Source organism: Lactuca saligna, chromosome 4 (genome assembly GCF_052625555.1).
Source record: "Lactuca saligna cultivar CGN05327 chromosome 4, ASM5262555v1, whole genome shotgun sequence".
NCBI classification, from domain to species: domain Eukaryota; kingdom Viridiplantae; phylum Streptophyta; class Magnoliopsida; order Asterales; family Asteraceae; genus Lactuca; species Lactuca saligna.
In genome coordinates this window covers 102,422,820-102,445,867 of record NC_136420.1, presented here as the reverse complement: position 1 = coordinate 102,445,867, position 23,048 = coordinate 102,422,820, and the positions used below count along the sequence as shown (strand labels likewise).

The 23,048-nt window shown below is 38.1% G+C and overlaps 1 protein-coding gene and 1 non-coding gene across 2 annotated transcripts; both read right to left on the bottom strand.

The window, feature by feature from the left end:
• Nucleotides 1–4,243: 4,243 nt before the first annotated feature.
• NBR1 (ubiquitin-associated (UBA)/TS-N domain-containing protein / octicosapeptide/Phox/Bemp1 (PB1) domain-containing protein) lies at nt 4,244–8,018 on the bottom strand. Its single transcript, XM_078990953.1, has 6 exons — nt 7,714–8,018; nt 6,180–7,204; nt 5,960–6,086; nt 5,619–5,870; nt 4,654–5,421; nt 4,244–4,574 (listed from the first exon to the last, which is right to left on the bottom strand). Exons 1-6 carry the CDS (start codon nt 7,738–7,740, stop codon nt 4,476–4,478), a joined length of 2,298 nt encoding a protein of 765 aa, XP_078847079.1. The 5' UTR covers nt 7,741–8,018; the 3' UTR covers nt 4,244–4,475.
• Nucleotides 8,019–19,713: 11,695 nt separating this feature from the next.
• LOC145044436 (small nucleolar RNA R71) lies at nt 19,714–19,820 on the bottom strand. The gene has a single exon (XR_013681388.1). It is a non-coding gene; the product is annotated as a small nucleolar RNA R71 (small nucleolar RNA).
• Between the last annotated feature and the right edge of the window lie 3,228 nt (nt 19,821–23,048).

Genomic DNA, 23,048 nt, shown 5'->3' with positions numbered 1-23,048 from the left:
CAGATAAAGAAGTTATGAATTTCTAAAGAAATTTTCTTACCGCGACCTTTTAAAAATAAATAATAAAAATAATTTCGGAATTTGCCGACGGGATCTAAACGAAAGTTGTAGAGTATGGTCTCACCTTCGCGGGGATATAAAGAATGTCGAAAACGGAGTTCGTATGAAGAAGAATGAATTTTTGAAGTTTATTAAATAATTTATATATAAATTTAATTCAAAAATCCGGTATTATCCAAAGGGGGAGTCACCGTGTTCATCCGAGTTACGCGTTGCGTAACCCGTACACCCCGCGTATGCGAGGCCTTGGCCTCGGTTCGTCCACGTCGCCCCTATGCGAGCTACCCCGACCCGTCCCATCCGAAGCCGAGGCAGTCGAGGACTCGGTCACGCATGACGCACGAGTACGCCCCACGTACCAAGGCTTCTCAGCCCCCTATAAATAGAGATGCGAGGGTTCCGGGAAAAACACCCCATTTCTCTCATTTCTCTCACGATCTTGCCTCGTTTTCCGTGCCCGTACTACCCTGAAGCCCCGATCACTTTGCTCGAGTCCCGAAGGTCGTTTGTGCCCCCGAGGTTCCCGAGAATCCCGAGGAAATCCACTTTCGCGAGCCGAAATTCTGTCCGGATTTCATCCTGCAACCTCCGACCTTACAAGTGAGTTCATACCCCTATAATTCACACTTTTAAATGTTTTATGAGTACTTTTACATGCTTTTAAGGGGGGGGGGGGGGGGGAAATACAAGTAAAAGACTCGATTATTATCGTGTGTTATATAAACTTTCATTTCACGCGTTTTATCAAAGGAATCATATGTGATTTGAAACTATCAAAGGGAAAGTTTCATATGCAAATTATACCATGACAACATTTTATCTTTTGAAATGAGAAACGATTTGTGTATTTATATAAATCAGATATTTGCTCATACTACATTTCTGTGTGTCGATGTTGGCACTACAAAAACTACACTTTTCATAACAAGTGAACATTTTCACTAAAGGTTTATCATACAAACGAAACACACTTTTAGGGAACTATAATAGGTATAGTTTCACGAGGATACTACGAACTTTTACATACATGGAAATACTATTTCAAGAAGCTACTTTCATATACAATAACGAACGAACGTTTTCACACGTAAATCAGTTTTATACTAAGTTTTGTGAGACATTAACTTCACGTACGTTCGAGTACACATTTCAAGTCCTGTATTATATACCAGAATCCCTTGGAGGGGGAGCATGGTTTTTGTGTATAGATCTATACGGGCTTGACAACCCGCGCCCTGACTGTTAGCTACAGCCCACCATTTGGGGTGACAAATGTCAGAACATTCCAACGCTTGAAGAACGTTGTGTATAGGCATTCCTTGTCAATAGCATGGTTATAAAACTCACATGGAGTATTAAAAACACAATGATTTACGGGGTTTTCAGACATATTGGAATTTTTATACGTACATACATTTACTAGAAACAAGCATTTGTCCTGAAAGAAGGTTACAATTATACTAGTAGAAAATATAGGATTTTCTAGGAACATGCAAACAAAGAACAAAAACATTTCATTTCATACATTGTCATTAAATACTTATGAAACTCACCAGCTTAAATGCTGATCTACTCTTTCAAAACTACTTGTATGTCCCAGGGATTTAGTAATTACAGGTAACAAACGGATTTTGGAGAAGGGACGCTGCGGCGCCAGTTTAATTTCATATTTTGACATCATAATGTAATTGATTTTGAACATGTACACTTTTAAACAATGTAAACTTTCAATTATATATATGATGGTTGTATTGCTTTCTTTACTATGTATTCATTTGTTACGTTACCACATGAAGTCATCCGCCCCCAAACGTTTTCGCCGTTCTGGTTTGGGGGTGTGACATAAGTATAATGATACAAAGTAACTAAACTATATTTATAAAATCTCACTCTTAGTTACTTTAGGAAAAATGTGAAAGGTATGCTAATCCATGAAAATGCACACCATGTTTTATATGTCGTTAGTGGAGAGTGTGTTGTTAACCGGCATAAAAAGAAATATGATTTGGCATATTGAAAATTATCATTGTTCATGGAGTGTGTGTGGTTAATCGGTACATCAATGTGAGGTGATGAATAACATTAAGGTTGTCAAGGGGGTTTGAATGGTTATTCACATCTTGTCTGTGGTCCTTGGCATCCCAGTCACAAAAATAAGAGCATATTATGAGATTAAACATGTCATTGATAAGATTTGATGAATCTCAAAAGATCTTGGACTTTCATAAGATTGAAATTGGAAAATGCCTTACCTACCTAAACTAGATTTGAATTTGATTACAGCATCCGTTTTCAAAGTTCAAATTAAAAAATATGAACCCTAACCTTAATTTAATTTTTGGATTAATAATTAAGGATTAAAATCAACTAACTTGAATTCTATCCATTCCCACTTTTAGATGTCTTATGAAGATACAAATGGTCTTTCTCATTCTTAGGAAAATGATTTTCCTCATGTTCAAGAGATGGTCTTCCAATTTCAAGTCAAGATGAAATTGTTTTCCCTTTCTTAAGAAATGATGGAAGTGAATATCATCTCTCTCTTCAACTTCTCCACCTCCTCCTCCGGTGACTCTCCCTACATCACGTTTTCCCCAAGTTGAAAGATACGAAACTACTCGAGCCTTATTGGCTTATAAACATCAAGACGTAAATTTTGTATGTGTGCATATTTTGAAAAGGGAAACTGTATGTTGACAAGTTGGATATAATGTGTGTCATTTTTGCCAAGGAGGCAAGCCATTGAATTGATTATTCCTTTGTTTGAAAATTCATATGACCTGTTCATTTAGAACTTTTATATGAGGAATATCGACGTGAACCTCATTGATCTGACCCAAATGTTGATTGTTGTTGAAGCAGAAATGCTTAAGAGCACATCTAAAGCAGAGATGCTTATTGGGTCTAATTCTAAGGTTTCTGTGGACATTGACAATGGTGGCAATGGTAGTCTATAAAGATTTCTCTTCCCAATGAAAAGTGGGCATCTAAGATCAAACCGTTTGGTCGTATGGTAAAGAAAAAAGTTCGTTCTAGGATCATTCCATATGTTAACCACAAAGAGTCTATTTGTTTCTATTGCCAACTGAAAGGACGTTGATAGCGAAGCTCTCCAATGTACCTGAAAGATCTCAGAGATGATAAAGTCAATTTGAATGACTCTACTTCAGGTACATCCATTATCTAACTCCATTTTTTTATAAGTTCCTATTCATACTTGAAAAGTGATCATCAGATTCTCTCCGTCTTTCAAAAACACAAAATAACAAAGTACTTTCTAAAAGTGATCATCAAATTCTCTCCATCTCCCAAAAACAAAAAAAAATATAACAAAGTTCTTCTGTGTTTCGAATTTGGAAATGATCTAACTTCTAAATTGTCGTTCTTTAATTATCCCAAATCAAATTTTATGATACCCCATAAACTAACAAAAAGTACATTAGTGTTATTATATAAAAAAATGGATGGAGTTAAGTAAGTTACGTTATTTTCATACATAATTAATAATCTTGTGAAACTTAATCCAACGGTAATACAAAATAAAAATCAATATTGCACACCGAATCACGATGAATAGAAACTTATGCCTGGTTCCTGAGTTTTAGAAAAAAAAAAAAAAAAAGTAAGTAGAAGAGAAAAGAAGAGAAATAAAAGGAAAATAAATTTGTCTTTCATGTTCCCGAGAAGTAAAATGAAATTTAGAATATTTTGTTCTTTCTCTCCAAATTCATCAAAATCAAAAGGAAAGTGATCATTCCATTCCCTTTCACTTCATTCGTTTAATGAAACTCAAAAACACTAATTTCTTTTACTTTCCTCTCATTTCTAACAATTTCTTTTTTTTTTTCGTTGAACTCGGAAATGGGGTGTTAAATTTATAATTTGCAAAGAAACCATCACAATTCGTTTCAATGAACAAAGTGTAAGTAAATATTTGATATTTGGAATTTTAGAAGAGGTCCACATGGAACGGATTTTATCCGATCCGGTTTGGTTTGATATCAAAGATGATGTTGTACGGCATGTGTTCAGAGTTGACAACAACTCAAATTAAATGTTGCCCAAATTCATGCACCCAAGGCCAAAGGTGCTTTACAATGTAAACACTATTCATATAACATACTTATCAAATATTTAATGAACAAAATAACAAAATACTTCAAAAACAATCAAAGCAAACAAATACACAAACAAAAACCCATCTTATATTACAAACAACGTCATATAATGAGAGCACACATCACAAAGTTCCATAAACCAAGAAACCATCCACCCCATACATAATAATAAACCCACACATAAACATCCTTCATTATTCACACAACACACACATAACACACACATAAATAAAAACCAAGTCTTGATCCACTTCAATTTATTTAGATAATCATCACTTAAAAAAGCGACTTCTTCAATCAAGCTCTCTCTCCATTGATGAGATCCATCACCACACGCTTGATGCTTCCATTGTTCTTCTTCAAAAGCCTCCTGTTCGCTTCCTCATCAACAAAACCCTAAAATAAACAACACAACATATTTAATATCCCACAATCATCAATCAAACATTTAATTAAACCCTAAAAAAACACTCACCATTTCCTGCAACTCCTCAAGCATCGGATCCCACTCTGAAACACCACAAAGATCATCAACCGATTTCTCAAGATCATAATTATTCATCCTCAACACCTCCTTGTTCAAATCCAACTGTTTAAACCCCATAGCTTCCAGCTCCACCAGCAGACTCTCCTCCTGAAGAAGATGATCCTCACTTCCCTCCTTAGCAGATCCAGATGGGTCCTCCGCCACCACCGCCGGAGGCGAGGTGGCACCAGTAATCACAGGCGGCACTTCAGAGAAGTCCACAGTAGGATAAGCAGGTGGCTCTGTAGAAACGATACCCAAAGCATTTTCCACCTCAGCAGACCGGAAAACAGTAGAGGTAGCAGTGGGCCCCACTGGAGATGAAACAGTAGGTGTAGTAGCAGCCATGCCATTACTAGTGATAATCAAGGTGTCATTGATTGGAAAATCCATGTCCTGATTATTAGCAGGAGGTGTATCTTGTGTAGATTCAATGACCTTGATCAAATTGTTTCCATTCATAACCTCAGGCTCGGGGATAGGGCCCACAGGGGGGTTGTTCATATTGACAGGTGGCAGGTTGAGATTGATTTGGGGTTCACCCATGTCTTTCATGGAGGAATCCACCTGGATTAAGACCCAAACACGCTGCCCAAACTTCTGTCCAGATGGCGATGCCATTCGCCAGTATGAAATGTATCGACCTGGAAGCTCAGGGGCATTAAAGTCAACTGCAATGTCAAGCTCCTGCTCCACACCCAACCCATCACTTGGAATCTGAGAGAATCAAACACAGGAATGGAATCAGTCATTACATTCCATTATCAATATCATGGTTAGGCTGGTTTGAAAGAACGGAATGGAATAGAATAGAATAAACCATTCCATTCATTCTGTGATTCCATCATACCAAACAGTAACTAAGAGATTTAATTTAAAAGAAAGAAGAAGGTAGTAACAGTATAGCTACAAACCTCAATGTCAACAGAGACTGAATTGCTCAACCTATCACCTCCAATCCATTGAAGCTGTGAGCCACATGGCCAAATAACAGTCCCATTGTTCCTCATCCTCCAGATTTTAGTAAAATTAGTGAAAGGAGCCATGGTTGTTCCATCAAGAACATTCACATCAAGAATGAATCTGCTATCAAGCTTTGCCCTTGGCAACTTACTTCCAGGAGCCCTCAAAGCATGAGGCAAACCAGGAGTTGGAATTCGCACAGACTACCAAAACCCAAAACATACACACAATATCACCATATGAAAACTAAATATAATAATTAAAAAAAAAAAAAAAAAAAAAAGCTACTTACAGGATCATGGTAACCTCTGAAAGGCATATGATGCCTAACAGGATTAGCTGGACGATCCATTCTTATGTAATCAGAAACATTTCCCATTCCAGCAAAACAATCACTGCATAAATCATAATCTTCCTTCCTGTAAAAGGTTAAAAAATGTTAGGAAAAAATAAAAGATGGATTTGAATTTAGCAACAAAGATTCATGATTTGAAACGAATTTAACAACTTACACTTTGGATTTGAAACGGGGCCCGGTTATCGGGTGGACTCCACAGCCATCACAACGAACACCTCTATGGAATACCAGACTTCCTAAGCCATTTCCATGGCCATATCTTTTCCAATGATGATGATGACCATGTCCACGAGATGGATAATGATGATATGACTCATTAGGTAATGGCATACCTGAAAATGGGCATTGATTAGTTGCATTCAACATCCCTTGAGCCCATCCAGAATCGTTCTTGTTCTCCACACCATTGGTAGTGTCTTTGTTTTTCTCAGTTGATGAATTCCCATTATACCCTTCAACAGCTGATGGAAAAGCTTCATAGTCGAAGTAAGGAGCATTAAGATCCATGGGTTTTGGTGGTTGAACAACATCTTTAAACTTCACACCTTCAGACGTCTTTTCAACCTTCTCTTTGTTCTTTGAGTTTGAACTTTCAGCTTCAGGTTTATTATTCTTCACAGTTGATGAATCACCAGTAGAGGTGTGGGCCCTTGGTGGTGTAGCCATGGAAGCAGAAATTTGATTCAGGTATGCATGTGTCATCTTTTCCACAAGTTCAGATATTATAGGGGTAGAGGGTGTTGCTTTGGATGCCAATTCGAGGGGCAGTTTTGTAATTTGATCACGCAGGGGTTCAGGCATAGATTTAAGAAATTCAGACAACACATTTGGAATTGGTCCAAAAGGGATCTGGGGTTGTGATGCGCTCAGGGGGAATGTTGTTGTTGTTGGTGTTGGGGTTGGGGTTTGGGTCCCAGATGATCCACCATGGCTGCCATTTTCGAGCTTGACAGTGATCCTTAAAGGGTTCAGAGACTGTCCAACAACATCACGAAGATCATCATCATCAGCAAGAGTGACTGCATCTCCATCTTCATCAACGTATGTGAGAGTAAAATCAACATCGGGATTGAAGTTGAAGAGGCTACGTATCTTTTCCCTCAAAGCAACAGTGTCAAGAGCAAGATTATTGTCATTGATGGATGCACTGAAGCGCCTGAGAGTTTTACCGAACTTAACCTGCAAAAAAATCACAAATATATCCAGATATTTAAGCTAAGATTAACCAAACTGCAGATAAGATGCATGAAACTTGCATGAAATACGTGGTTTTCTTTGAATTTACATTAACAAATAGATAACGAGTGTTTTCGTACTTAAGGGTTTCAACCTGATGAGTTACTACCTTCACCCTTCAATACACTGTATATGACGATATAAATAAATAATAACTCGATATCAAACACAATTAGAAACAGGGCGATATAAGGTTTCAGAAAAACAGCACCAATCGTCGTCATCACAAACGGTGAAACAAAAACCCTAACCCTAGCTCCAAAACAGCACCCGATAGCGTTCAATTCAGATAAAAAATTTATCTTTAAAAACAAAACAAAGAAAAAATTTCCAAAAAAATTAAACGATACACAAGAGAACACAATACTAAAATCTGGCTCGGATTGAACGAACATAGATATTAAGACATAAGGTTATACAGTTTAAACGATAACGAAGCGTTAAGAACAAACCTTGATCACGATTGACGAAGAAGCCATGTGAGAGACTGAAGTGATAACAACCCTTGAAAGAAACAGAAACAACGCTTTGCGAAAACGAAGATAAAATAGCTCCGATTGATTATTAACGATAAGAAAGAAAACCCAGTTAGATTGGATGATAGGAAATTGATCGAAACGCGTAGCCGTGAGCCGCGAAGAGAGAAGCGATTTCGATCGCTATGAGGTTATGAAATTGGAATGAATTTTGGGTCGGGTATATAAAGAACGGTGTGAAGAGGTAGAATTTCTTTCTTTCTTCCAAAGAAATCTTGGAAAACTAATACACTAAGGAAAACAAAAGTCATATTTTTCATGTATACAAATACATCACCATCATATTAAATTTGTACCTCTTATGAATTCATTAAAAATATCTTTACAAATTAAAATTTTAATAAGAAAGAAAATTGCAACCGACTTATCATCAAATTATAACAATAACCTTGTGGACATACGCTTCGAGGATAGTTATACATAAGAGTAAGCGGTGTGTTATAAATATGAATTGGACTGAAGTTCTTTTTCGATGTGATACCATTACGGTGCCGAGAACACCATTCTTGGTGTCCCCGTTATCGAGGCTTTTGACTCATTCAAGACTACATGTATCTCGATGATCTTTGGTTCACTTACATTACATAACTTTTAATCAGTAGCTGACGTGAAAGAGAAGAATTGCTAGAAAGTAAAAGAAAAAGAATGACTAACCATCCTTAAGCTTTTGTAAAGATAGGATGAAAGTATCTCATTTAGTATATCGTTTTGGTTGGAGACAACTATTAAAATAAGTGGTTTATTATGAGCGTGTTCGACAAAACTAATTGATAATAACTGGTAGTTGAAAGTTGAAAGCTGAAACTTTTATTTGTATATGAGTATTCGACAAAAATAATTGTAAGCTTCCAAAACATATAAAATTACATAAAAATGACTTATCCAACACATATCATTGATTTAAAAAATGGTAATTAAGTCAATTTGCAAAACGATAAAAGAGGTTTTTTTTTTTTTTTTTTTTTTTAAATTATAAAAATGCTATTTGAAATAGTTTATAGATTTGAAGTTTTATGTTTTATTAAAAACTAAAAGCAACTTAATTTTTTTAGAGCTTTTTTTTTTTAATCTTAAAGTCTAAAAACTATGTTACTTTCTAATTTTCTATATATAAAGATAAAAGGAGATATGTATAATATGGAAATGTTGCCCTTTATCAACTAAATGCAACATAATGCACCTTTAGATATAGAAATTGGTGTACTTAGATTAACATGGTACGATATTTGGTTAAATATATTTATAAGAAAGATGAAAAAAGTTGAGTTATCAATTTTAAATTATAGTTCAGCATTATATATAAAATAATGCCTGTAACAATTATATAATAGGGAATTTTATTAAAATCGTAGTTTTATGGATAAGGGGTGAATTTGTCAACGACTTTAAGGTGGGCGTGGAGAGAAAGTTTGGGTAGGCGCCATAAGTGTGAATCAACCAATTATAATAAGTAGCTTTTAATTTAGAGAAAAACACTCAATTTTTTTATCCATTGCCACACACACAACCACATATAACAAAAATTGCAATTGATAACAATCGGGATAGCTATTTAACTTTTTTTTTTTTGGATAGCTATTTAAATTTTTTTTTTTTTTTCACTTTTGAAGAAATACAAAATCATACAGTAAAAGAAACTCATAGTTTAATCTCCATTTCTATTTTTTAAAAAGCAAAAATTTAAAATAAAAAAGCAATTAGCAATTTACATTAAGCCGCGAGAAGTAAACAATAGGTCCAGAAGATAAAGTCCTACGATTTAGAAGTTAGGGGTAATATGGTCTATTTGGTTTTTATTTTTTCAATTTTAATGTTTTTAATATATAAAAAAGAGATTTTAAAATATTAAAAAATATATATGTGGGCAAATATGATATTTTATAAGATTAATGAGGAAAAATATGATATTTAGATATTAAGTTGAATGAATATGATATTTTGACGCTTAATAAAGGTATATATAAAATTCTCCCTAATAATAAAATAACTAAAAATCAAGAATACGATCCAAAATATATAGCCAACGAAATCATAGACCTCGCCTGCAATTTTGTTATAAGATTGTGAATTTCGTAACCCATCAACCCCATATATTTAAACTTAAGAAAAAATTTAAACCATTTTCATATTTTTCAAGCTCTAGAAACAATGGCGGACCCTAGTGGAGCCCAGTGAGTCCCGGGCCACTGCTCTGATTCGGGCACGTAGTGTAATTTTTTTTAATGTTTTTCTATTTAGTGCACCGGCTTAAAATACGGGTGCCACTACTAATTTAGATTTTTTCGAATTTTTTTTTTAGTATCACCCCTACTAAAATGTTCTGCATCCGCCACTGTCTAGAAACACTCACTGGCAATTGAATTTACAATTCCATCCAATAATGTTACAAGTGATTTAATCTTTAACTATATTTAGCAAGATATTTGTTTAAAAAGTCATTTTTTAAAGGCATCAAAGTTTACTAAAAAAGCTAGTTACAACTTAGATGCTAACAAAAATGAAAAGGAAAAGAGATTACATAATGAGATTTATAACCAAAGGTGTCTAATTATACTTAACTTTTGCTGAACCAATTAAAAGTGAACGTCACTATAATATCAAATAGATATGCCTTACGATCAGTGGCGAAGCTAGAAATTTTTATATGGGGTACAAAAATTATCAATAAATATTATTTATAGTTATCATATTTGGGGCATTGAAAAACATGATATAATCTGTTAGTTAGGGGGTACAATAGTATAGAACATGTTTACAAATAATTTTTTTTATATACATAAAACAATTTTTTTGGGGGTGCTGTAGTACCCCCAACGCTCCATCTAGCTCCGCCACTACTTACAATATTTCTTTGAACAAAATATAAGCGAATTTTGATATGACCATAACATCCAAAGCACAATCATAAAAACTGAATCCAATATACCATTCTTCACCCTGATACATAGTAAGAGTCTAGTCATTGAAACATGTCACCAATACTAGTGGAAGAATGAATGTCGATATCCAACCATCGTTCCACACACTATCACACTTCCATCACCAAATCACATAAGTAAAATAGATGGTGAGTCTCCTCCACATGTATAGAGCATAGGATCAATATCCATTCCCCCTTTCTTATTTAAAGAACCTTGAACTAATGCTTTAAAAAACTTGTATTTTACCTTTCAAAACATGTATTTGTAAAAGAGAAAATCAAAGTTAGCATGCCTATTATAATGTCCCAAAATAGTAATAATTTTTTTTATTCAAAAATCATTCAAAAACATTCATTAATTGTTTGGAATCCATACAAATCATAGTATTAAATCATCAGAGTACAAATTATTGCAAATGCAGAAACCGTGACGTGAGGATGTTTTGCTAACATATTGGACCTTCCTTTTGAAACTGAAATCACCTGAAACCATAAACAAAATCTGTAAGCATAACGTTTAGTGAATTTCCCAAGTACCAAAAACCACACATGAAATAAAGATAAATGTTATGATCCAAATCATAGTCTTTCCGTTCAGTGTTGAGGGCCAAATCTCGGTCTTCCATATAAATGTCAAGGGTCGAATCCTTGTCTTTCATATAACTGCCAGGGGCCAGATCCTGGTCTTTCATACAAATGTCAGGGGCCAGATTCTGGTCTTCCATACAATCATTACATAACATTCAAAATTCTACACCATAAACAATGGGCCGATATTGGTGCCTTCGACTGATAGATCTAGTGAGAAAACTCACCTCAACTGTTGAAAATCCCAGACGCATGCTCGGGCTGCTAGACTGGAGAAAACCCTGTGCTAACTAAAAAATAAAGTCCCAATTAATAATTAAGACATAACACAAAACGAAAACCTACAACACTTACCGAAAGTCCAAGGCTAAGCTAGCCTCTTAAGCCCAATAAAATCCTAGGTCCAATATGGCCCATCATCAGAAGTATCCTATTAATAAGAAGGTTTATGGTCCAACCCAATAAACAAGCCCAACGATTAAGGCCTAAAAATTCCCTATGTTGAACTGGGTCGTACGCTCGATGTACCAACTGGTACGCATCACGTACTCAACCGAAGCGGAAGGATCGCGACTAGGATGCAGTAAGCACGATGTACAGGGAGTTACGCCTGGCGTACGCAACCCTTATGCAAAAACATGTAAAGTGTCTTAATGCCTTAATACCCTATGACCAAAACTTAGATCTGAACCTACTAAGACCCCTAGGGCCATAAAGTTGCAAACTTTATGTCTTTGCATGGCTACAAGAAGCCCAACACTAAAAACCTAGCGTATTTCACCCTTTTCTACACTCTAACTCTTGGATGGGGACAAATCAAGGTCCAAGCTTACATCTTTATGACTTGAGATGCCTTAAAATGTTTGAAAAGAAACCTTGAAGGATTAGGAGTACATCATACTCATCAAGCCCTAAACTTTTGGGACAAAAAGGAAGAAAACAAGCCTTAACTAAGATCTAAAGAAACACAGGCCACGTTTGGAGCTTTATACCTCCAAATGGTGCAAAACGAAGAGGAAATGTTGGATCCAATGTCTTGAGGGCAAAGCTTTCTCCTTGAAGATCCTTCTTCACAACCAAGAAAGCACAGTCACTCCAAAAAGCTCAAAATGTTCAAAATGAATTAGGGTTTGCAAAGACGGTCGATCTTGGGATGGAGTTGATAAAGGGGAAGGTTTTGAGACAACAACGAGCCATGGAGCTGATCAAAGACTATGACTGCGAAATCCTGTACCATCCTGGAAAGGCTAATGTGGTTGCAGATGCACTTAGCAGGAAGGTTTATCGTAATAGTATGTGTTATACTATTACTCACACTACGGTGAAGTTCACTATTCTTGATGAACTAGAGAAGTGGCAAGTTGAGGCCTTAAAGCCAGAAAATGTGAAGAAGGAAGGAATGGTACATTATGCTGATGTTTTACTTGATGATCCACGAGGATTAAAAGTATTTAAGAATCGGCTATGGATTCCAAAGATTGGTGGATTAAGACAGAAGATTTTAGATGAAGCTCATAAGTCTAAGCTGTCAATACATCCTGGTACAAGTAAAATGTACTATGATGTAAGAGCTGATTATTGGTGGCCTGAATTAAAGAGAGACATTGGAATATATGTACATGAATGCTTAGTATGCTTACAAGTTAAAACAGAGCACCAAAGGCCTTATGGAACCCCAAAAAGTCTTAGTGTTCCTGTATGGAAGTGGGAAGAGTTGTCCATGGATTTTATTTCCAAATTGCCAAAGACTGCTAGACAGTATGATAGCATTTGGGTAATCGTCGACCGCCTGACTAAGAGTGCACATTTTCTCGCCATGCATGAAACGGATCCAATGGATAAATACGCACAAGTATACTTGGATGAAATTGTTGCAAGACATGGTGTGCCACTAAAGATCATTTCCGATCGCGATACTCGCTTCACTTCTCACTTTTGGGCGAGTATGCAACGTGAATTAGGATCTCGAGTTGTTCTCAGCACCGCTTATCATCCCCAGACAGATGGTCAGACAGAGAGAACAATCCAAACATTAGAAGATATGCTTCGTGCATGTGTTGGGATAAATACTTACCGCTTGTCGAATTTTCGTATAATAACAGTTACCACACTTCAATCAAAATGCCACCATATGAAGCATTATATGGTCGCAAATGCCGTACGCCGTTATGTTGGCGTGATGTAGGACAGAAGATCCTTGGAGGCACTGAAATGATTCAAGACACCACCGAAAAGATTCAAATCGTACGAGAAAGAATGAAAGCGGCCCAGGATTGACAGAAGTCCTATATAGAAAAAGAGAAGACGACCTATAGAATTCCAAGTGGGTGATTTTGTGACGCTGAAGGTATCCCCATGGAAAGGCCTTATGCGATTTGGGAAGAAAGGAAAGTTGAGCCCTAGATTTGTTGGTCCTTTCAAAATCATTCAAAGAATTGGAAAGCAATCATACCGCTTAGAATTGCCTGAAGATTTGGCAGATATTCACGATGTGTTTCATGTGAGTTATCTGCGCAAATGCTTGAGCATCTAGGATGAGACAGTTCCATTATCCGAGGTGAAATTGGATAATAAGTTAAGATATGTTGAAGAGCCTGAAGAAATCATGAATGAAAGAACAACTAAGCTACACAATAAAGAAGTAGAATTGGTGCTTGTCAAGTGGAAACACCATCGAGGCCCAAACTATACTTGGGAGAATAAGAAGGAGATAAAAGCAAAATATCCCCATTTATTTTGATCGATGTAATTTCGGGGACGAAATCCTCAAAAGGAGGAGGTATTTGTAACATACACGTTTTGAAATCGTGTTTTGTAATGAATAAAATTGTGAAATACTATGTGACATTGAGTGCTGAGTTCTAACAAGATGGTTTTTACTAGAAATGATGTAACGACCTGTCTCTGGTATGTTGCTTTTATATTATTTATTTTAGAAATTTGCAGAGGGACTCGACGAGTCTATGGCCCGACTCGTCGAGTAGAGTCGTGATCTTGAGCAGCGTATAGATCGGCGACTCGACGAGTCCATATTCGGGACTCGGCGAGTCGGCCTGCCAGGTAGAAACCCTAAATCCCTGGGTTTGCACCCTATTTAAACCATCTTATGAGCCCCCAAACTCGTCTCCTTCACCCTCAAAGCATTATTTAGCAAACCCTAACCATTCCATTGAGTATTTGAGCATTTCTTGTGTAAATCTTGAAGTTTTGAAGAGAAGAAGGAGGCTAGATCCAAAGGAGACGAAGAAGATCCGAGTTCTTGCACCCATTTCAGAGTTTATTGAGGTAATAATCGGATTCCTCCTGTTTTTATGATTGATTCTCCTTTATAAGCATATTTAGCCCATTTTATCCATTCTTTAGCTTGTTCATAGTAGAGAAATCATATTGGATGGATTAGCTTTCGGATCTAGCCATGTTTTAGTTCCAAAAACGTAGATCTATCAACTTTATGGAGCCATTTTGCATGATAGCCCTAGATCTATTCTTCCAAGTGCCTTTTTAGCCTTTATATCCTTTTATATGCATTTGTACATGTAAAGTTGGGAACTTTACGTGGTAAACCAGCCTTAGGAACTCAGATCTGTATATTGTATGCAGTGGTTTTGAGCAGAATCGAGTTTTTAGTAATTGCATGCAGGTGACTCGGCGAGTCGTTCTTCGGACTCGGCGAGTCGAGTCGCAAGTCCCCGATCCTTCCCCTTTGAGTGATTCCGAGTGGGGACCAGTGAGTAGTAGAATGGACTCAGTGAGTCGGAGGTAAGACTCAGTAATGGAGGGACTCGACGAGTTGTTCATACAACTCGGCGAGTCTAAGACAATCTTCATAGATTCAAGAACAACTCGTCGAGTTGTTCATACAACTCGGTGAGTCGGATGCAGATGGTCTGAGTTTTAGAATCAAATGGGAACTCGTCGAGTTTATGCCATACTCGATGAGTAGCAGCGAGTAGGGTTGAGAAATGAGATTAGGGACTCAACGAGTTGGTGGCCCAACTCGGCGAGTCAGGTCAACTGTAAGTTGACCTTGACCAGAAGAGTTGACCTTGACCATGAGAGTTTACTTTAGCCAGGGGTAAAAGAGTCATTTTACCCCAATGCAGTTATTAGTATTTTGATTGAGTGTATTTGTGGAATTGTAGTCGGGGAGATACCGGAGCAGCAACAGATAGCTTCCAGAGCCATACACTTAGCAGCCAGATCACGAGGTGAGTTTCCTGCCAGTAGGAACGGGTCTAAGGCCACAATGCCGGCCCGTATAGCTAGTAGTAGTTTCCGGACTTCGGTCCGATGCAGATTTTATTATGTTTGATGCCTTCGTGGTTCAGACAGGATTTATGTGTTATGTGTTCCGGGTTACAGCCCGATGCAGTATGTTGTTTATGTGTTCATGCTACTTGATATGTTTATGCTATGCTATGATCAGTAGTTCCGGACTTCGGTCCGATGCAGTTAGTTCCGGACTTCGGTCTGATGCAGTTAGTCCCAAACTTCGGTCCGATGTAGGAGGCATGGCCTCAGTAGTTCCGGACTTCGGTCTGATGCAGAGGGCAAGGCCCTGTCTAGTTCCGGACTTCAGTCCGATGCAGTTTCCGGACTTCGGTCCGATGCAGTGGGCAAGGCCCAGTATGTGTTTATATGTACTGTATGGTATGTGGTAGTTTGGGGGAGCTCACTAAGTTTCGTGCTTACAGTTTCAGTTTTGGTTTCGGGTACTTCCGCAAGCAAAGGGAAGAGCTCGTTTTGATGGTATCGCATACACCATAGTTTCAGTTGTCCTGGGAGATGTTTCTAGTTTTTCATAAATGTGATTGATACAGCTTTGATACAGTTCTACATAACTATTAGTTACTGTTTTGAAATATTGACGTATGAGTTTTACTTTGTGATATTATTTTGGTACTTTTAGTAATTGTTAAACAAAAATTTTTGGGTCGTATTTTGGGATGTTTCAAGTTGGTATCAGAGCCTTGGTTTGAGGGATTCGGATACACTTTCGAGTGTGTCTGAACTCAAACTAAGGAAACAATAAAGATTTTCAAAAGAAAAACTTTTTGAAAATGATTTTAGAAAAAGAACTTAGAAAGAAGAAGAGTTTTATAAAAGGAAAATGGTGTGGCGTATGCGATCGACCGAGCTCAAGTGAGTACTCCCAAATTACCCATACAAGTTATGTTATGATTACCAGTTTTAATTTCAGTAGAACAGCATGCTAGAATAGGACTAAGGATCTAGGAGGATGTCTTATGTGCCTGCTATATGTGTTTCAGCTTTTCGAAATTTGCATGCTAGTATTGAGTAGACAATAGTAGGATAGCATGTTAGGGTCATGCCTGATAGTATGAGCTTAGCATCGTATGCTAGTACAGTATCTCGTTATGAGAATAGATTTGCTTGAATAATTTTCTGTATCCGAATGCTGCTTGCTTTGTGCTTTGTGGGACTCTGAGTGATGGGAGTTAGCCATTAGGTGAATACGTCACATCACATGTGATCAGGGTTGAATAATCTCAGAGTGTTGGATTTGGCCCCATTGCACAGCTCTTGTTTGAGTCTAACCATTGTAGGGACGAGTCTTTTACTCGAAGGATTATCTGAGCCTCATTACATGTGATGGTGTTCAGGTAATGACTAATTAGCATTACAAGGAGGCCTTCAGCAGCGGAGGACTGTTTTGAATGGAGTTAGAGATTTCCTCTAGGGCAAGCCTAGGATGAGAGTAGCAGAGATCAGTAGTAGTAGAAGTGATTTGGTGGAGTCAAGGCAGTTCTTGAGGAAAGTACGGATACATGTGGAAGGTAGTATGGGCCCGTACTACTGAAAGTAGAGGATCCGTACTCGAATCAAGGAAGGCCAAGACAAGATCAGGAAACTAGTATTGGTATCAGTGATCCCTTGAGATATTTCAGTTTTCTGATGTTGCTATGGTTTGTTTCAGAATGGTAGTTTCGCGTTCGAGGCCAGCAGTCGGCAGTTCAAGTGCCGGAGGGGGATCAGGATCAGGCCCGGAGGCCGGGCAGTTGGATGAGCAGACCAGAGAGTTTCTTTCTTCTGAGGTTACTCGTATCATTCTGGAGCAGACTCCTGTGATCTTCGGTTCGATCAAGGAGGGTATTATAGAGCTGATGGATGAGAGATTGGGCACCTTCCGTGCCGAGGTGGCGGCCATGATGGGGTCACTGATATTGCCATATTTATACTTATTTTTAGGTAGTATTTAAGTACATTTTTATTAATAAATTGATAATATGTGCAGAATAGTGATATTTATGAGTTTAAATTGTTATTTTCAGTCAATACAAAGGATTTTCGAAGAGAGGGACCAGAGGTGACAAAATAGGGAACATGGGAGGCTTGGAAGACAAGAAAATAATAATTTCATAATAAGAGCTTAATTCACGATGTGGCGGTGCATCCCACGACGTGGCACGGGTGTTCCAGTAGATAAACATCGCGACGCGAAGGATTTCCTTGAAGGATACGTTTTACTTGGAGCCCACGACGTGGCGCAGGTTTTTGAGGGTTATATAAGTTCTCTTATTATTATGAATAAAGGGACTTTTGGCATAAGAAAAGGAGTTCCAGGAGACGTTTCAGAAGAGAAGAAAGGTCCTGGAAGAGGGATTTCAACACCAAAAGAAGTAAAGTTTTATATTTAGTTGATTATAAACATGTTTTTCATTAGGTTTAGCTGTGCTAGTTTAATTACTACGATGAGCAGCTAAATCTAGCTACTTTTGCTTAGCTAGATGAAGCTTTGAACTTATGAATAGTTATATGTTTATGGATTAATTTGAGTTGGTAAGAGTTGTTTGTGTTTGATTTGTATAACCTAGCATGTTATTATTTGCTTATCTAATTGCTAGATTGCATGTTCTGTGTAGCTTAGTGACTATGAAACTACATGAACTTGTTTACCTAATAATTTAGTGAACATTAAATTGTTAGAGCTAGGATTGACCAATCTTAGTTAGTAATTAGGCTAAATAAATCTTAGCTGTGCTAGAGAACGTAAATTGTGACCATAATTGCGTTTATACAACAAATCTTACATAGCATATTCACATTCATAATTAGTTCTGTGTTTAATTATGTGTGAACATACATGGTTTAACATGAATTAGTTACTTATTGGTAAGATAGAACTAAATTACTAATATAACTAAAACCCAACTTAATAACCCATAATCATTAGCTAGCCATAAGGAAGAAGTGGATTCAACTAAGCAAGAGTGTGTTTTTTTTATTAATTTGATTAAGTTCATTTGATCTTGCAAAATCAGATAAAACCCCCTTATTAAATTTGTTAATAAATTAGGTTAATTTATTAGTAATTAGGTTAATTAGTAACACCGTTCCCTGTGATCGACACCCGACTTACCTAAGCTATACTGTAATCTGACTAGGTACACTGCCTATAAGTGCATAGTTAGTCTTAGTTTGTTAGGTTATAAATATTAAAATTAGTGGGTACTTTCGTGCACATCAAGTTTTTGGCGCCGTTGCCGGGGAACGGTGCAGATTATTAGTTTATTTAGTTGCATTAGATTAATCGTTTTTTTTAGGAATAAAATATGCAGAAAGCTTAATTGGTTATTTATTTTGCTAGTTTATCTTAGTTTAATTATTGTTTTGTTTGTCACAGAGTTCACGACGTGAGATTTAGTATACTCACGACGTGAAATCTGAGAGTTCATTTTTAGTTTTTCTTATTTTAGTCCAGTTTTACGTTTTAGTTTAGCAAGTTGCAGGAGTTAATGACCAGAGGCTCAAACACACCATTGGTGCCACCACTAGAAGATCCCGAGTTTGCAATTCACAAGAAAAAGACGCCCTTGCAAGAATTGAAGTCAGCCTTCTCTAGGAAATCAGGAAAGAAGACAGGAGAGTCAAGTTCCTCAACGAAGCACGGGAGCAATCTTGAGCATTTGGATCATTCACCCGTGCAAACCGAGTACGAAAGCGACACCGAGCCAGAATTTGAAGAACACACGAGTAAACCCGAGAACGAGCCAAGGAACGAGATGGAAAATATTGAAGAAATGTCCATGGGAGCTTACAAGAAGCGGATCCGCGAAGATGTGGGTCCCGGATTAGTCCAACCCGCAATACCTGCCAATGCCACATTCGAGCTGAAGGGACACATATTGACTGCGCTTAAGGACATCCCATTTTTCGGGAAAGACCATGAGGATGCTTTTAAGCATCTAGATGAAGTCAATGACATTTCTGATTACTTCAATGTATCAAATGTCAACAGGAACACCGTCCTGCTTAGGATGCTGCCCGTTACTTTCAAAGGAACTGCTAAGGAATGGTTAAAAGCACTCCCACCGGGTACAATCACCACTTGGGCTCAAATGCGTGAGCAATTCCTAGACCAGTTTTGCCCGCCATCCAAGATAGCCAAACTCAAGAAGGCAATAGCCAACTTTGAGCAACAGCCGGGGGAGTCACTGTACGAAGCGTGGGAGCGTTACAAGGGCTTACTCAGAAACTGCCCGCAACATGACCTAAATGTGCAGCAAGAGATGTCAATCTTTTATGATGGGGTCAATGTGATGACAAGACAACTCCTTGATTCTCAAGGACCGTTGACAAGGAAAAATCCAAGGGAAGTCAAGGAGCTAATTGAAGAATTCGCGAAACACTCCCATGAATACCATAACCCGAGGCGGATGGAAGAAAAGGCGGTGGAGGAGCCCAAACTGAAGAAATTGCAGCTGTCATGGCCATGCTGAATAACATGGATCGCAGGATAACACAAATGGACCAGTCGATACACGCTATAAGAGTGGGGTGCGAGCGATGCAATGGTCCACACTTGACCAAGGACTGCAACGTGGATGAATTTGGGAACAGAAAATCTCAAGTGTGCTACTCTAATAGGGATAAGTTTGAAGAGGACTGGAGGAAACCGAAGAAGGAGTGGCTGCCATATGAAGAATATAGGAAGCAAAAAGAAGAGAAGTCTAGGCAGACAGGTCGAGGCCTATATCAAAAGGAGCAGCCACCAGCCGAGAAGAAACCCGACCTAGAGACCATTTTAATGAAATTTATGGAAGCATCGGAAAAGCGACACGAGGCCACGGATTCCGCTATCATGGAACAACAAACATTGATCAAGAACCAACAAGCCTCCATCCATAACCTTGAAGTACAATTTGGTTAACTAGCAACTTTAGTTCATGAAAAATTTTCCCCGAAGAGTCCCGAAGTACAAGCCCAATCTCACGTAATGGCCATCAATACTGAAGAAGATACAATATCTGAGTTCCTGGAGGCGTTGGAAGAAGAACCGCAGCAGCCCAAGAAATTAAGGATCGACAATGGAGAAAGTGCTGAACCAGGCGACCCACGACGTGACTCTCCTCTCGCCACGACGTGGCGCAAGTCTGAGCAAAAACCCTTTGCGCCTATTCCAGCTTATCATCCACCTATGCCATTTCCCACCCGCGCAGCACTTAGTCGACTGGAGAAGGAACATTTAGAGTTTGTGAAGCATGTGAAAGGGATCCCAATTAATACTCCCTTTGTTGAATCCTTATCCAAAGCTTCCGAAAACCAGAAATTACTGCAAGACTTGATAGATACGTGAAGGCAATTAAAGAAGCAGTCTACAGTGATTCTGAGTGAACAAACTTCAAAAGTTGTTTTGGGAGAAACACCAGAAAAGATGGGGGATCCTGGACGCCTCACTCTTCCATGCGAGTTTGGGAATAAAATGAAGGTTAATGCTTTAGCCGATTCTGGGGCTAGCATTAATCTAATGCCTTTTTCATTTTATCAAAAATTGGAGATTCAGAAGATGAAGGCTACAAAAATGAAGATTCACATGGCGAACCGTTCGGTGACACAACCCCGAGGCATAGTGGAGGATATTTTGGTGAGAATTGGAAAATTTATTTTTCCAATAGACTTTGTAGTCATGGACATGAAAGAAGATCCAGATGTTCCGATAATCCTAGGACGGCCATTGCTCAACACTGCTGGTGCCCTTGTTGATATCCGCGAGTCGAAGCTAACTTTGAGGGTTGGAGATGAACAAGAAGTCTTTGGGATAAAGGATGACTTTCAAGAAAATAAAGAAGAGGTGTTCACAATTAATGAAGAGAATGAACTAGAAGAACTGGAAAAGCTTATGGAAGAAGAGATAAAAGTAGTTCATCAAGTCAAAATGACAAAACCAAAGGCATATGTTCCATATTGGATTGAAGTCATAGCCTACAAGAGCCCGCCTTCTTGGGTAAGCAAAGAGGATGAGGAAATAACAAGTGATGAAGAGGAGGTCACTTCAAGAGTAACAAAGCCGGTGGTGAAAGCAGAAGAGAATGACATAACGTACAAGGAGGAAACCACAGGCACAAAACGCAAGCTTGAAGAAAAGGGAAAAGCTAAAAAGGAGAATTCAAAGAAGGCGTATAAAAGGAGAGTTCAAGCTTACAAAAGGCGGTTCAAGGAACAAAAGATCTTGGTGGAGGACTCTTCCGAAGATTCAATGTAGAAGGCACAGAGTCCAGCTCAAGACTCCAAGAAAAAGAAGCGCTTCTCGGGAGGCAACCCGAGTTTGGTTTGCATTTTCTTTTTAAAATTTTCTTTCTTTTCTTTTTAAGTAGGAAAGACATCGATTCATCATCTAAAAAAAAAACCGGTAACTAGTAGAAAATTAGCTGTAGGGAACTTTAAATAATGATTGATATGCAAAATAATTAATTAATATAATAAACATTATTGAGACTTTTGCATCTGGCAGTCTCCACGACGTGGGCATAGCCCAGCCACGTCGTGGGAAAAAGAGAATGCGCGACTGAGAAAACAACAATTTAAGGTCCACGACGTGGGCATCACCCGCCACGTCGTGGCCGTTAAAAATCAGGGGGGGACCAATTGTTTAAAACCCTTTGACTGATAATTCTCATTCCCACTTGTGAGGCTGCCGCACGAACGGAAACATTGTAACCCCAGAGCTAATTTCGTTTCTACTTCTAAATTCCTTGCAAGATCTTGCCAATTAATCTATTTGGTACATGATTTCTTTATTATTTTGTAGTAATTCTTCTAATTTCAAGTTTTCATGGTTAGGGTTTGTATGATTCACGAAATTGGTTGAATCTAATGGTTGATTTTAGATTAAGTATACCTTTAATGGTCATAGGAACAAACCCCAACCATTGATTTTAGTAGAAATCGCATGCAATTAGATCGATCAACACGCTGTGAACAACGCGACCCACGACGTGGCGCAGCCTGGCCACGTCGTGACTTCTGTCAAATTATTTAAAATGTTTAATGTGTTGGTTGTTTGCTGTTTTGGTTTGTTCTGATTGCAGAAATGGGACCACGACGAGCTGTTCCGCAGGAAGAAGACCCGATAGATGTCGCAAGCATACATCCTTTATACCAGTTTCCTCAAAACATTCCCCGACCGTTGCTAACAACCTACGAGAATCGGCTTGGATGGTTATATAATAGGGAGTTTGCAATAGCCCCGATTATTGATTGGGGATGGCTAGGTGGAGTGGGCATGGTAGCGGAGCTGGGACGTTATTGGTCAAAGACTTATGTTGGAGATCAATTTTCGTTTACTTGTCACGGGTGGAGGAATTTATTCACCATTCAAGAACCCGTGTACCGGGAATTATCGGTAGAATTTTTCTCTACCGTATGTTTCGAATAACGCACCCTTGATGCCACCTACAATAGAGCACTTGTTTTTCGTTTGGGTGGTGTATATCGTGAGTGT